General features: G+C 45.3%; 1 protein-coding gene across 1 annotated transcript in view; it reads left to right on the forward strand.

Annotated features, from left to right (window-relative positions):
- Nucleotides 1–17,292, forward strand: part of pum1 (pumilio RNA-binding family member 1) — a 107,805-nt gene that overhangs the window by 64,715 nt on the left and 25,798 nt on the right. The window contains 4 exon segments of the mRNA XM_083785916.1: nucleotides 1,584–1,682; nucleotides 8,136–8,278; nucleotides 9,044–9,182; nucleotides 10,011–10,145. Coding sequence (XP_083642042.1) covers nucleotides 1,584–1,682; nucleotides 8,136–8,278; nucleotides 9,044–9,182; nucleotides 10,011–10,145 — 516 coding nt within the window.

Raw genomic sequence — 17,292 nt, forward strand, 5'->3', positions numbered from 1 at the left:
GTCAGAATGGGTTAATTAACTCGCTGGTAGAGTCCTTGGGCCAAGCTTAAAGCCTCCCAGTCTCTCTCTCTGTGCATACTTAGGGTCCAGAAAGTGTGTATACAAATATATTATATATCGTCGCTGTTGGGTGGGAAGACTCGTCGTAACCACAACTTTCGCATGATATTGTTGTTGTACGATGAAGTAAAACATTAATACATTTGAAATGTGGAAAGACAAGGTTTTTGCCCAGTCACCATATTGTTGCTGTCGAGCAGTATAACCTCTTCTTCACGCCATATTTTAACGTTTTTTGTGTGTTGTTTTGTTGGTGTAAAATAAATGAGCAACCTACTTGGTCACACCTACAGCGTCCCACAGAAGCATCGAAAGGAGCAGATCCACGAGCTGGAAACGTGGCTCAACAATGTGTGTCTGTATTGTAGGGCTGTCCCCGACTAAGGATTTGTATAGTCGACTGATAGATGAATACATTTGCTGTTAGTCGACTAATAGTCGACTGAGCACCCCCACCCCCCCAAACATCGACTGAGAGGCTTGTCATTAGCCAGATTGAGCACAGCAGGTGAGATTGAGATTCTGGAGTCTATCAGGACCAGCGCACTGTGCGATTCAAGTCACAGGCAGTGGCACATTAACCTGACGCTGCCAGATGAGGGCGGTATTGGGTAACCATGTTCCCCAACACAGCACTCATCTGGGATCTCTCAGGCAGTTGAGCTGACAAAAATCCGTTCCGTACCGGACCAATCAGCGTGAGCTAAGGGCGGTATATGTGCGAAACCGGACGTGAAGCTATATAGACACGTCAATATGATTGGTTGTGTTTGCACGCCCACACAGTGATAGACAGACGGTCCCATCCAATCATCTACCAAGTATCTTGAAAAAAAGGAACAGCCCCGTCATCAAATTTGCTTCCGCGATCCCAGATCCCAATAAGCTGTGAAACAAATTTGTGTAGCAAGCTTCTTGGATCTGGCAGCGTCAGGTTAGTGGCACATTGCCACACAGGCAGACACACTCCACATGCACATTGGAGATTTGAACAGTCAGAATGTTCAAATGTGTTTATGTCCCCCACAGACCTAGTGGAATAATACAATATTTTTGTATATTTTTGTAAATATTGTATTTTTAGTTTTTATATACAATTTTTTGGGGCATTTTTTGATGACTAAGAGGTGGTCAGTCGACTGAGACCCGTTTCCGATCGATTAGTCGACTATTCGACTAATCGAGGTCAGCCCTACTGTATTGTGACTGTTTCAGGTCTGGTTCTGACCCGTGTCTGTGTGTGTGTGTGTGTGTGTGTGTGTGTGTGTGTGTGTGTGTGTGTGTGTGTGTGTGTGTGTGTGTGTGTGTGTGTGTGTGTGTGTGTGTGTGTGTGTGTGTGTGTGTGTGTGTGTGTGTGTGTCTGTGTCTGTGTCTGTGTCTGTGTCTGTGTGTGTGTGTGTGTGTGTGTGTGTGTGTGTGTGTCTGTGTCTGTGTCTGTGTGTGTGTGTGTGTGTGTGTGTGTGTGTGTGTCTGTGTCTGTGTCTGTGTCTGTGTCTGTGTGTGTGTGTGTGGTTCTGTTCCAGGTCTGGCTCCAGCGTTCGTTCCCAACCCGTACATCATCAGTGCCGCTCCGCCCGGGACAGACCCCTACGCAGCCGGCCTGGCGGCCGCCGCCACCCTGGGTGAGAGAGACACACGCATGTGGAGGAAAACACGCAATGTCCGCACGCACATACACACACACACACACACACACACACACACACACACACACACACATACACACACGCACACACACACACACACACACGATAAACTGCCCCGGCCCCCTGTCTTCTTGATTTGTGAACCAAAAGTGAACAACGTTTCGCCCAGTTCAGGGCTTCGTGAAGTTACAGGCTTAATATATGGCTCAAGTGTTGGGCTTTGAAACCCTTAACGTAGGTCTGATTCAGTGGGTGTCATCACTCTGTTGTGTAGGCTGCAGTTCTGTCTCAATTCACCTTTAGTAAAGCCCCGCACCTCTCCCACTTAGACACTCCCACTTGGACACTCTCCAGTCGGCCTCATTCATTCCAATGTAAAAATCATGAATTTTACACATTCAATAATAATAATAATATAATAATAATAATTGTTTAGCACCTTTCATGACATGAAATGCATCTCAAAGTGCTTTACAGAACAATGGAGAATAAAAAAGAAAAGCAAGGCAACGACATTAAAAAACAAGCAGTAATGCAATACAGTGAGGACATGAATAACAAAAAATAAAAGATTAACTAAAGGCAATGTTGTAGAAGTGGGTCTTGAGCTGAGCTTTAAAAATGTCTACAGAGGCTGCCTGACGAAGGTACAGAGGGAGCTTGTTCCATGCCGACGGCCCGTAGAAGCAAAAAGCTGCTTCCCCGTATTTTTTAGTTGTCATTTTTTTAGGCAAAGCGAGCAGGCCAGCAGTGGAAGACCTTAGGGGGCGGTTTGGGACATATTTAGGCAGGCAGTCATGTAGGTAGGAAGGTTTGGGACATATTTAGGCAGGCAGTCATGTAGGTAGGAAGGTTTGGGACATATTTAGGCAGGCAGTCATGTAGGTAGGAAGGTTTGGGACATATTTAGGCAGGCAGTCATGTAGGTAGGAAGGTGCGAGACCATTGAGAGCTTTATAGACAAGTAAAATAATTTTAAAATCAATCCTAAAAACAATGGTTCATCTTTTGGAACCAGACCTTCAAAATCTCTACAAGGCCTGCCCTTATGCACTGGAAAAATGTGTGTGACATTTATTTTGTTTAAAACAATGTTTTATCATTATAGGAAAACTATTGGTGGAGAGGTTTGTCTAACCCATGTTATGCTTAGCTGTGATTGGACCATAGCAGTTTGGGGAGGGGCTTAGCTATAGGTCAATTATAGTGGAGGATTTATTCAGGTTCCATACTGTCAAATACACAAAACATACAATATAAAAATACATAGTCTTTACATACGATACACAATAAATAATCCATCTAAGGTACTTAACCCATTCTGACCGGGCACCCATTTTGGTGTTGGCATCATGTTATGCTTTAGCTATTGAAAAATAGCAGATCTACAAGCTCATAGCGCGCCACCGAGTGGCGCGCTACGAGCTTGTAGGTCTGCTATTTTTGAAAAATCGAAGAACGACTGACATTTTTTAGAATCTGATCTCAGGTCAGAATGGGTCAATCAGACCAATGTGTGTCCAGTGGAAACCTCGTATGAATCTGATCTCAGGTCAGAATGGGTTAAGGCAGACATATTAAAGAAACGGTCAAAGTTGTCTCCAGCTTGCATGAAACTAGTGGCAACTGGACTGTCCTAAATGTCACTTCAATGTTCAGTTATGCACGTCTTCTGCACTCTGGTCGACGCACGCACACGCACACACACACACACACACACACACACACACACACACACACACGCAGACAGTCACACACACACACACACACACACACACACAGACAGTCACACACACACACACGCCTGTGTGCACACACTCCTCACTGACAGCTCTCCTCGCGGGTGCGTTTGTTTAAGGGCCATTAAAGTGGTGTTTGGCTGGAGTTTGCACTCGATTTATTGACCTTTTATTTATTCAGGGAAGACCGTTGAGAGCAAGCTCTCTCTTTCAAGGACGCCCTGAGTACACACAAAACTATAAATTTGGCTTCCTTGAAATAAATAAAAAATGACACAATCTTCTCTTGTCCCATTGACGCCTGGTGCAACGTATACGTTGTTCTACCCTTGATGCCGGCGCGCTCTCTGTGTCTCATCAGCTATTGCTATACATGTACCAACATAACCATTTAAAGGTATATTCAGTGATTTCACTTAATTCAAATATCACTTATTTTTTAGTTTTGTTGTGATAATCCTCCCTACTATAGAGTGTGCTGACCAAGGAGTTCCTCCCTGTCCCCAGTTAACCCCTGGGGGTCAAAAAACCTTAGGTTTCGTTTTTGACTCTCTATCCTGATTGGACGAAAGGCTGGGTCCCACAGCCAAAAACGAAACCTAAGGTTTTTTGAGTGAAATCACTGAATATACCTTTAAAAAAAATCATCAGAATTTACAATTTAGGCATTTAGCAGACGCTCTTAATCCAGAGCGATTTACATTAAGCAAGAACAAAAAAGCATGGGAATACATCACATAAAAAGCATTTATCATGAAACATGCGTAAGCTAAGAAAGTAACAGTGGAATATCTATATAATGAAACTATACATATAAACTATACATATATACTACTATGCTATACATATGTACTATGACGTGCTATGACTACATACAATGCAATTATAGTGCCGTCTACATAACATGCTATAAGTCTATCAAATGCTATCTAAGTCTACAGAAATGCTATCTAAGGGGTTAGGGTAAGTGCTATGGGCCATGATGGAGTCTGAAAAGGAGGGTTTTCAGACTACGGCGGAAGATTGGGAGTGATGCTGCAGTTCTGACTGCAATGGGAAGTGCATTCCATATAGTTTTGGAGCCAGAAGGGAGAAGAGTCTGGGACTAGGGATGCACCGATCCGATACTTGTATCGGAGATCGGCGCCGATCCAGGCTAAATTTCTAGATCGGGTATCGGTGGCAAATGGGCCGATCCATTATCCGATCCGATAATTATGTGTAATTACAGTATGAAAACAACTGTGACACAGCAGTGTAGTATTGACAGTATAACATGTGGAATGCAGCCAGGCTAGCCTGCTCACACATTAACCTGGTCTAATTGTTGCACAGTTATTTAATAAATAATTCAGTGCATTTATATCTGTGTTTGTTACATTTTGTTTTACAAAGTTGGGAAAGTAATGTTTAAGTCAAGCCTTGATGTTGCTTTACACAAAATAATGATTCCAGACTCCACACAGTGAGGCATACAGCTTAATAGGTTATTACGTTTCTTTGTGGGGGGTATCGGATCGGTACTCTATCGGCAGATACTGGACCCCCATGTATCCAAATCGGTATCGAATGCCAAAAAGCCGGATCGGTGCATCCCTATCTGGGACGTGTGGAGCGTTGTCCCGGCGTTTTTAGTGAGGGTACTGAAATGGAATGGAGCTAATGAGGTGCACTGTTTTGCACAGGCCCTGCAGTGATGTTATGGAATGGAGCTAATGAGGTGCACTGTTTTGCACAGGCCCTGTTCAGTGATGTTATGGAATGGAGCTAATGATGTGCACTGTTTTGCACAGGCCCTGTTCAGTGATGTTATGGAATGGAGCTAATGATGTGCATCGTTTTGCACAGGCCCTGTTCAGTGATGTTATGGAATGGAGCTAATGATGTGCATCGTTTTGCACAGGCCCTGTTCAGTGATGTTATGGAATGGAGCTAATGATGTGCACTGTTTTGCACAGGCCCTGTTCAGTGATGTTATGGAATGGAGCTAATGATGTGCACTGTTTTGCACAGGCCCTGTTCAGTGATGTTATGGAATGGAGCTAATGAGGTGCACTGTTTTGCACAGGCCCTGCAGTGATGTTATGGAATGGAGCTAATGAGGTGCACTGTTTTGCACAGGCCCTGTTCAGTGATGTTATGGAATGGAGCTAATGAGGTGCACTGTTTTGCACAGGCCCTGCAGTGATGTTATGGAATGGAGCTAATGAGGTGCACTGTTTTGCACAGGCCCTGTTCAGTGATGTTATGGAATGGAGCTAATGAGGTGCACTGTTTTACACAGGCCCTGCAGTGATGTTATGGAATGGAGCTAATGATGTGCACTGTTTTGCACAGGCCCTGTTCAGTGATGTTATGGAATGGAGCTAATGAGGTGCACTGTTTTGCACAGGCCCTGTTCAGTGATGTTATGGAATGGAGCTAATGATGTGCATCGTTTTGCACAGGCCCTGTTCAGTGATGTTATGGAATGGAGCTAATGATGTGCATCGTTTTGCACAGGCCCTGTTCAGTGATGTTATGGAATGGAGCTAATGAGGTGCACTGTTTTGCACAGGCCCTGTTCAGTGATGTTATGGAATGGAGCTAATGAGGTGCACTGTTTTGCACAGGCCCTGTTCAGTGATGTTATGGAATGGAGCTAATGATGTGCATCGTTTTGCACAGGCCCTGTTCAGTGATGTTATGGAATGGAGCTAATGATGTGCATCGTTTTGCACAGGCCCTGTTCAGTGATGTTATGGAATGGAGCTAATGAGGTGCACTGTTTTGCACAGGCCCTGTTCAGTGATGTTATGGAATGGAGCTAATGATGTGCATCGTTTTGCACAGGCCCTGTTCAGTGATGTTATGGAATGGAGCTAATGATGTGCATCGTTTTGCACAGGCCCTGTTCAGTGATGTTATGGAATGGAGCTAATGAGGTGCACTGTTTTGCACAGGCCCTGTTCAGTGATGTTATGGAATGGAGCTAATGATGTGCATCGTTTTGCACAGGCCCTGTTCAGTGATGTTATGGAATGGAGCTAATGATGTGCACTGTTTTGCACAGGCCCTGTAGTGATGTTATGGAATGGAGCTAATGAGGTGCACTGTTTTGCACAGGCCCTGTTCAGTGATGTTATGGAATGGAGCTAATGAGGTGCACTGTTTTGCACAGGCCCTGTTCAGTGATGTTATGGAATGGAGCTAATGAGGTGCACTGTTTTGCACAGGCCCTGTTCAGTGATGTTATGGAATGGAGCTAATGATGTGCACTGTTTTGCACAGGCCCTGTTCAGTGATGTTATGGAATGGAGCTAATGAGGTGCATCGTTTTGCACAGGCCCTGTTCAGTGATGTTATGGAATGGAGCTAATGATGTGCATCGTTTTGCACAGGCCCTGTTCAGTGATGTTATGGAATGGAGCTAATGAGGTGCACTGTTTTGCACAGGCCCTGTTCAGTGATGTTATGGAATGGAGCTAATGAGGTGCACTGTTTTGCACAGGCCCTGCAGTGATGTTATGGAATGGAGCTAATGAGGTGCATCGTTTTGCACAGGCCCTGTTCAGTGATGTTATGGAATGGAGCTAATGATGTGCATCGTTTTGCACAGGCCCTGCAGTGATGTTATGGAATGGAGCTAATGAGGTGCACTGTTTTGCACAGGCCCTGTTCAGTGATGTTATGGAATGGAGCTAATGAGGTGCACTGTTTTGCACAGGCCCTGTTCAGTGATGTTATGGAATGGAGCTAATGATGTGCATCGTTTTGCACAGGCCCTGTTCAGTGATGTTATGGAATGGAGCTAATGATGTGCATCGTTTTGCACAGGCCCTGTTCAGTGATGTTATGGAATGGAGCTAATGAGGTGCACTGTTTTGCACAGGCCCTGCAGTGATGTTATGGAATGGAGCTAATGAGGTGCACTGTTTTGCACAGGCCCTGTTCAGTGATGTTATGGAATGGAGCTAATGAGGTGCATCGTTTTGCACAGGCCCTGTTCAGTGATGTTATGGAATGGAGCTAATGATGTGCATCGTTTTGCACAGGCCCTGTTCAGTGATGTTATGGAATGGAGCTAATGATGTGCATCGTTTTGCACAGGCCCTGTTCAGTGATGTTATGGAATGGAGCTAATGAGGTGCACTGTTTTGCACAGGCCCTGTAGTGATGTTATGGAATGGAGCTAATGATGTGCACTGTTTTGCACAGGCCCTGTTCAGTGATGTTATGGAATGGAGCTAATGAGGTGCACTGTTTTGCACAGGCCCTGTTCAGTGATGTTATGGAATGGAGCTAATGATGTGCATCGTTTTGCACAGGCCCTGTTCAGTGATGTTATGGAATGGAGCTAATGAGGTGCGCTGTTTTGCACAGGCCCTGCAGTGATGTTATGGAATGGAGCTAATGAGGTGCACTGTTTTGCACAGGCCCTGTTCAGTGATGTTATGGAATGGAGCTAATGAGGTGCGCTGTTTTGCACAGGCCCTGTTCAGTGATGTTATGGAATGGAGCTAATGAGGTGCACTGTTTTGCACAGGCCCTGTTCAGTGATGTTATGGAATGGAGCTAATGAGGTGCACTGTTTTGCACAGGCCCTGTTCAGTGATGTTATGGAATGGAGCTAATGAGGTGCACTGTTTTGCACAGGCCCTGTTCAGTGATGTTATGGAATGGAGCTAATGATGTGCATCGTTTTGCACAGGTCCTGCAGTGATGCCACCTCAGTACTATGGCGTGACTCCCTGGGGCGTGTACCCTGCCAACCTGTTCCAGCAGCAAGCCGCCGCCGCCAACAACTCAGCCAATCAGCAGGCCCAGAACCAAGGACAACAGAACCAACAGCAGGTGAGGTACCCGCCCGCCCGCCCACCCCCCCCCCCCCCCCCGCCCGGGTCTATTGAGCCTTATGTCAAACTCAAGGCCCAATCAGGCCCGTGAATGAATTATCTTTGGCCCGCGGGATGATATTTAATTAGTATTAGAACTGGCCCTCTGGTATATTATTGCACCACCAGTAGAAGTCTTTGTTTTGTATGCATTTTCTTTTCTCTCCATCTGAGACTCCATCTGACTTGTTCATATCTTTTAGGTGTGTTGCATTGTTGTAGATTAAACTAGAACTGCACTCTGTTGAGTGCATACTTGCTTGATGCGCTCAAGAAGAGCGCACAAGTACTTTCGACCGCTACAAACTGTCAAATCTCAGTAATGACTACTTGTGCCTGATACGGCAGTGGTGCCAGATTACATACGTACATGTATACATAGGAGCATTACCTTTAATCCTCCCCACACTAAAACATATTGTCATTACGTCACCATCGAAAACCAATTACACTCTGGCATTGGGTCCTTTAATGCACATCTTTTTTACGTCATCATTGAGAGCTAGTTATACATATACTATGTATAATATGTATATGTTGCTGGGACGGTGCATACGCATCAAAATTGGCGGGACGGCTGGGACGGTGCATACGAGTCCCGGGCGAAACTAGTACTTGCGCGCTCTGCTTGCGCAAGTAACTATCAGAAATGCTCATATCAGTGTGTGTGTGCGTGCGTGTGTGTGTGTGTGTGTGCGTGTGCGTGCGCGTGTTGGACATATAGGTGATGCGTGCCGGAGGGAACCAGCGACCCCTGACCCCGAGCCAGGGTCAGCAGAGTCAGCAGAACGACCAGCTGGTAGCCGCCGCCGCGGTCAACTCAGCCCTGGCCTTCGGACAGGGACTGGCAGCCGGCGTGCCTGGTGAGTGACCCGGGAGCGGAGTGTACTGGGATACAATGTGAAAGCACTGAATACAGTTGAATGAATCGGCGGCATCCCTTTTCGGCGTGAATCTGCCCTAAAGGTTCTGTCAGACGGGGGAGCGCGTGAAGCAGGCACCGTCGACCTGGATCAACGACAGGTCTGCTCATGAGGGCCTGGATCAACGACAGGTCTGCTCATGAGGGCCTGGATCAACGACAGGTCTGCTCATGAGGGCCTGGATCAACGACAGGTCTGCTCATGAGGGCCTGGATCAACGACAGGTCTGCTCATGAGGGCCTGGATCAACGACAGGTCTGCTCATGAGGGCCTGGATCAACGACAGGTCTGCTCCAGGTCTGCTCATGAGGGCCTGGATCAACGACAGGTCTGCATGTCTGCTCATGAGGGCCTGGATCAACGACAGGTCTGCTCATGAGGACTGGATCAACGACAGGTCTGCTCATGAGGGCCTGGATCAACGACAGGTCTGCTCCAGGTCTGCTCATGAGGGACACGTATGAACAGCAAGTCCTGTAGCGTCCAAAACAATGAGCCCCGCGGGCTCGTGCACGAAACGAGCACACACACGCGCGCAACAATTTCACAGGACCGTGCCACGAAAATACGCTTTGCGGTGTCGCTCCTCATCTTCTCTGCGCGTACAGTTACAGTACAACATATCCTTACTAGTTGCGTCTTAACTCTGAACCTAACTAGTCCCAACCTTTTGTCTTGTGAGGACCATGAAAAACGGTCCTCGTGGGGACATTCGGTCCTGGTATAAATGTTTGACGTGTGTGTGTGTGTGCCCCCCCCCCCCCCCAGGCTACCCCGTGCTCGCCCCGGCAGCCTACTACGACCAGACTGGAGCCCTGGTGGTCAACACTGGACAGAGGGGGGGTCCCGTACGCCTCATGGCGCCCGCCTCGGTCATCATATCGCCCTCTGCAGCACAAGCAGGTAAACACCTCTTAACACTGGACAGAGGGGGGGTCCCGTACGCCTCATGGCGCCCGCCTCGGTCATCATATCGCCCTCTGCAGCACAAGCAGGTAAACTGCTCTGAACGCCACCGTCCCTGGATGTGGATGTTTTCTCTTCCTCTATGTGGCCGTGAGGGCCTCTAATCCAGGGGTGGGCAACTGGCGGCCCCGGGGGGCCACATGCGGCCCCCCACCTTCACTTAATGTGGCCCTCAGGTTAATGTCAGAATACTGATATAATGTTGGTTTCAGCTGTTTACAATTCCACAACATGCAAAACATGACCTGCTTTAATTACTTACAGTCTAAATGAGTAGATCATTGCTTCAATCCAAGTATAATTAAAGGCATTTGAAATTACATAATGTTAATTTTCAGGATTCCAATTCAAAAATAGCAAAAAAAAAACCTATGTTTCTATGTCAGTGGTTCTCGAACATTTTCATGTCAAGAACCCCCAGAAGTATATGTAATTGGCCGCCGACCCCCATCTGAAAACATAGTATAACATAGTATAAACATAGTACAAGCTCACCACGCAAAACACATTGCGATGCATTGTGAGCTTATAGCTCTGCGATTTCTTTAATAGCATATACATATTCAACCAAAGTATTAACAGGCTTGTGAATAAATTATAACTGGATACCTTGGCAACATTTCCTGAAAAGTAATCGCTTTTTATTATGTCTATGTTTATTCAACTTTCAGCATGATCACAGGTTTTAAAAGACACGTGCCATCAAAAACACTGAATTATTTTGCCGATCACAAATATAAAACTCAAATCTAAAATCCACTATAATTTAAAACTCTGCACATAAAGTATATGGGATTGGTTGATTTTCTGTATCTCTCAGTTCTGCATGATGGGGGTGTCCAGGTCGTCTCCATTTCTAGTTTGACGTCCAGGGATCTCTTTCCTGAGAGGAGGTATAGCCAGTCCCTGAAGTTATAGATTTGAACAGCTTCCTGGCAAAGTCAAGGCATAGGTGGACTGGAAATACTTAGCTTTTGGAAATACGAGAGTTTCAGCTGACGATGGCGTTTTTATGTACGGAGAACGTTTGGATGAACGGCATGTAAAATGTAAAAGCAGTCGTTCATTGGATGAACGGCATGTAAAATATAAAAGCAGTCGTTCATTGGATGAACGGCATGTAAAATATAAAAGCAGTCATTCATTGGATGAACGGCTGTAAAATGTAAATGCAGTCATTTATATATGGAGAACGTCTGGATGAATGGCGTGTAAGAGCAGTCATTCTTTGCACAACAATGCTTGTGAAACCCCCTCCGTCCTCCTCCGTCTCCAAAGGTCCGTGATCAGGTGACAAAACTATTGTTCTGCATGTTTCTTTTCCCCCATATCTTTACCTGACGTTCTCTCCTCTCTCTCATCGCCGCTGGGACGTGATATGGGGATGATTTAGTGCCCGTTGACAATACGGCTTTTAACCCATTTTGAACGGGAACCCCCCCTTTTTGGTGGTTTTTTTTATTATATATTTTTTTATCCCACGATTTTTGTAACCCATTTTTCACCCCTGTGTCAATCATCTAATGTGATCCTGGGCTCTACACACCCTCCACCAACCTAGTCCCCATATATGGGGGACAAGGGGAGACCAACCTAGTCCCCATATATGGGGGACAAGGGGAGACCAACCTAGTCCCCATATATGGGGGACAAGGGGAGAGCAACCTAGTCCCCATATATGGGGGACAAGGGGAGACCAACCTAGTCCCCATATATGGGGGACAAGGGGAGACCAACCTAGTCCCCATATATGGGGGACAAGGGGAGACCAACCTAGTCCCCATATATGGGGGACAAGGGGAGACCAACCTAGTCCCCATATATGGGGGACAAGGGGAGACCAACCTAGTCCCCATATATGGGGGACAAGGGGAGAGCAACGGACTTGAACTCATGCTTCCTTCATGCCTGAGTGTCCAAGTTGCTCCTTTACACCTGACAGGGGGGAGTTTCCCTGGTTGGACGTAGCGCGTGGAAGGAACACGTTATTACGACCAGTTCCTTTCCCCTCCATCAGGCGCCCCGGCTGGCCAGGGGGAGGCAGTCTTTTGGTGTTTTTTAAGCATTATGTTATGCTTTAGCTATTGGAAAAAATAGCAGATCTACAAGCTCATAGCGCTCTGTGCCGCGCTACGAGCTTGTTACATATAATTCCGGGGCTCCTTGACATGGAATAGTTTGAGAACAACTGATAAAACAACTGACAGGTTTTTCTGAAAACTTCTCATGATTTTAGAAGACATTTTGTAGAACCTGGTATCAGGTCGAAATGGGTTAACTACAACCGAAGATATGAGCTGATGTGATTTACTGCCATTAGCCATTGATTGATTTATTGTTTTGCTGCTGGGGTTGAACCCTATAGTTTACAGTTTACACCTCTAGTTTACACCTAGAGAAGGTGGCATAGGGCGCAGCCACGCGCTCAAACACGTGCACATGACACACACACACACACATTCACTTTCACTTTTGCAAGCGTGCAGTAGTGTGTCCGTGTGCAGAAGAAAGAAACCGCTGCGCTAAATCTCAAAGATGGTGCGGCGATGCATTTTGAGGATCTAGTCTGTTATGGAATCTGTTATTGGAGAGCACGTATAACACAGTTAAACAACATAATGAGACAGACACAATTCAGACTTTCAAAGTATTAGAATTTAGTATTCGAAATACGGAGACAGCATATCGAGCGTTAACAATGGAACACCATGTACACAACTCAACACAACTCAGTCAGACTTCAGCTTAAAGGACAACTTTTCTTTTTTTTCAACCAAGGTTCATGTTTTAGGTTGTTATTAGAGAAAGTAAAAGATGAGTGTTAATTTGTTTTCATTTTCTGCTTTCTTTCGTTTTAAGGATTTTAGCTGTTTTTGACAGGGGGGTGGGGGCATTCGAACATAGGGCTAAATGTATTTGTTTACAAAATGTTATAGCGATTTATTTTTTTATTATTTACTATAGTCCTACTAGACCCCAATCAATTATATTTGACCACAAAAGAACACAGGATTTACTGAATGTGTCAAAGTGACATATTGAGCCTATGACACACAGTGTGGCTTCCCCCCAGTAGGCTACCTTCACATTCAGTAGATCCTGTGATCTTTTGTGGCCAGATGTAATTTCTTGGGGTCTAGTAGGACTATAGTAAATAATAAAAAAAAGAAATCGCTATAAAATTTGGTAAAGAAATATAAATTTAGCCCCATGCTCGAATGCCCCCGCCCCCCCCTGTCAAAAACAGCTAAAATCCCTAAAACGAAAGAAGGCAGCAAATGGAAGAAAAGAAAATACGCTCATCTTTTAGTTTCTCTAATAACAACCTAAAACATGAACCTTGGTTGAAAAAAACTAAAGTTGTCCTTTAAATACCTTCACCAACTCCCTCAGGGAGAGTAGGTGGGTCTTAACCCATTTTGGGGCGGAAACCCCTTTTGGTGTTAGCATCATGTTATGGTTTAGCTATTGAAAAATAGCAGATCTACAAGCTCATAGCGCGCCACCGAGTGGCGCGCTACGAGCTTGTAGGTCTGCTATTTTTTGAAAAATCGAAGAACGACTGACATAGAAACATAGCTTTTTCAGAAAACTGTCGGGATGTAGAAGACATTTTTTGAATCTGATCTCAGGTCAGAATGGGTTAACACATGAGACAATGGGAAAGACCCCCCTCAGTCCACAGCTCAGATGTCAGTAAAGATAATAACAATGGGACAGAAAACACCTTCTCATTATAGTTTAGTTTCCCATGAGTGATTTGATCTCCTTAACCCATTCTGACCTGAGATCAGATTCACACGAGGTTTCCACTGGACACACACTGGTCCGATGAACCCATTCTGACCTGAGATCAGATTCATACGAGGTTTCCACTGGAACACACACTGGTCTGATTAACCCATTCTGACCTGAGATCAGATTCACACGAGGTTTCCACTGGACACACACTGGTCCGATGAACCCATTCTGACCTGAGATCAGATTCATACGAGGTTTCCACTGGAACACACACTGGTCTGATTAACCCATTCTGACCTGAGATCAGATTCAAAAAAATTGCAGACCTACAAGCTCGTAGCGCGCCACTCGGTGGCGCGCTATGAGCTTGTAGATCTGCTATTTTTCAATAGCTAAAGCATAACATGATGCCAAAATGGGTTCCCGTTCAGAATGGGTTAAATGTATAACTCGGTGTATTCCAAATTCCCTCGACAAGTCTCAGATTAGATTATTTTTGTTGTTTGAAAGATTGCTCCTATAAGATAAGATTGCATTTTCACGGCTTTTGGTCGGTCGTGCATAATCTCTATTCTCCATTATAATAATAGTAATAATATTCTCTATTCTCCATTATCACTGTCTGACTGTATGCCAGTGTCTGGAGAACTGTACCTAAAGAGCTTACAGTAGATCCAGGTCACGTGACATCATCGTGTAGTAAAGTCAATATTTGCTGAAACTAGCTAATGTCTTTAACGAGCTCACACAATGCACCGGGAGTTTGTAGGTCTGCTATTATCGCTAAACATGGATCTGTGGGTGCCAGGGTTCGTGCGGTTAAAGATTGCCTAACACGGCCTTTCACCTAGATAGAATATCGCCCAGTCGGTCACCACCACGCATGACTTGACAATACTGTACTTTGTGTACAGGTGCAATGTTGATTTTGACGGATTTTTATTTATTTTAGTCATTTTAGTCACCTGGAATGTTTTAGGTGTTAGTCTAGTTTTAGACTAAAATGTGTTTTGGCCGGGCCTTGATGCCGTCGTAATGGCTGATTTTACACTTTAACCCATTCTGACCGGGCACCCATTTTGGTGTTAGCATCGTGTCGTGCTTTAGCTATTTAAAAATCACACACGTGTGAACTGAGTGGTGCAATTCCCCCCCCCCCCCCCCCCCCCCTCTCTCTCTCTCTCTCTCTATCTCTCTCTCTCATTAGAGTCACTACCTCTCTCACTCTCTCTCATTAGAGTCACTACCCCTCTCACTGTTTCTGGCGCCCCCTACTGCTATTTTTAAGTCACATACTCATGCTCACACGGACACACAAACAAGTACGAGACAGACACACACACAGACACACACACAAACACGTACGAGGACATTGCAAGCTGGTTGTAGGAGTGGTTGCACCACTCAAAAAATAGCAGACCTACAAGCTCATAGCGCGCCACCGAGTGGCGCGATACGAGCTTGTAGGTCTGCTATTTTTGAAAAATCGAAGACACTTTTAGAATCTGATCTCAGGTCAGAATGGGTTAATAATGAAACTGTCGGGATGTAATAGACATTTTTAGAATCTGATCTCAGGTCAGAACGGGTTATAAAAAATCAGGCAGGATTCCAGAGAAGGGAAGATATAACCTCTGTAGCAGACAGTGGCCGGCAAACTGTGTCCTTCTGGATGGGACTGGTGAAGAAACACGGGGAAGGTTGCCGTATATATAATTAGAGCAGTCGATGGGTGGCTCTTTTCCAAGACAGATTTTGCGCTCGCATTAGAAGGCTGGTGTTAAGTGATTGGTGGAGGAGAAGGCTGGTGTTCAGTGATTGGTGGAGTAGAAGGCTGGTGTTCAGTGATTGGTGGAGGAGAAGGCTGGTGTTAAGTGATTGGTGGAGGAGAAGGCTGGTGTTCAGTGATTGGTGGAGTAGAAGGCTGGTGTTAAGTGATTGGTGGAGGAGAAGGCTGGTGTTCAGTGATTGGTGGAGTAGAAGGCTGGTGTTCAGTGATTGATGGAGTAGAAGGCTGGTGTTCAGTGATTGGTGGAGGAGAAGGCTGGTGTTCAGTGATTGGTGGAGTAGAAGGCTGGTGTTAAGTGATTGGTGGAGGAGGCGTTTGTTGACAAGACGTGCTGTACACACTGTAGTACAGTAAGTGTCACTCATTATGGTGACTCAGACTAGTGGAAACCCTACAGGGCAGACACACACCCCACACACACACACCACACCACACCCACACACAAAGACACACACACACACACACACACACACACACCACACCCACACACAAAGACACACACACACACACACACCCATCTGCATGCAACTGTTAACCCATTCTGACCGGGCACCGATTTTGGTGTCGGCATCATGTTATGCTTTAGCTATTTAAAAATAGCAGATCTACAAGCTCGTATCGCGCCACCGAGTGGCGCGATACGAGCTTGTAGGTCTGCTATTTTTGAAAAAAGAGCGACTGACATTTTTAGAATCTGATCTCAGGTCAGAATGGGTTCGTCAGACCAGTGTGTGTCCGGCGGAAACCTCGTATGAATCTGATCTCAGGTCAGAATGGGTTAAGTGAGTACTAGAAATGCTAAGTCATCACTGATTAAAGTTAATTTGGATTCCATAGAAGCTGGCATGTCTTCTATGGAAGCATGTCGCACACCAAAAGTAGCTCTACTACATCTAAACCATCGGCACCCCGATAGGCTATTTTTGATCGGCTATTAGTTCTTTTAAGATTAACCCATTTTGACCTGAGATCAGATTCTAAAAAATGTCTTTTACATCCTGACAGTTTTCTGAAAAAGCTATGTTTCTATGTCAGTCGTTCTTCGATTTTTCAAAAATAGCAGACCTACAAGCTCGTAGCGCGCCACTCGGTGGCGCGATATGAGCTTGTAGATCTGCTATTTTTCGATAGCTAAAGCATAAAATAATGCACCCAAAATGGGTTAAAAAGTATCTGAATTGGTCAAACTAGCAATATAAATACGGATTCAGAAGCATCATTCCAGCTTGCGCATCCACTACTTTTAATGTTTGTGTTAATGCCCTGCGTGATCGCATTAGATTATAATACGATCACACAGGGCATTAATTTACGAGTTAAAACATAGGAGATAATTCTGCCCGACAACAACGATATGGTCTCTGTCTGTCTGGCTGTGGAAACCTTGTATCTCCAAAAATGTTACTTTTCAGAAACTTGACCGATGGCAATGATATACTGTATAACCCATTCTGAACGGGCACCCATTTTGGTGTCAGCATCATGTTATGCTTTAGCTATTGAAAAATAGCAGACCTACAAGCTCATATCGCGCCACCGAGTGGCGCGATACGA

The sequence above is a fragment of the Protomyctophum parallelum genome (assembly GCF_964188405.1).
Source record: "Protomyctophum parallelum genome assembly, chromosome: 1".
Classification (NCBI taxonomy): Eukaryota; Metazoa; Chordata; class Actinopteri; order Myctophiformes; family Myctophidae; genus Protomyctophum; species Protomyctophum parallelum.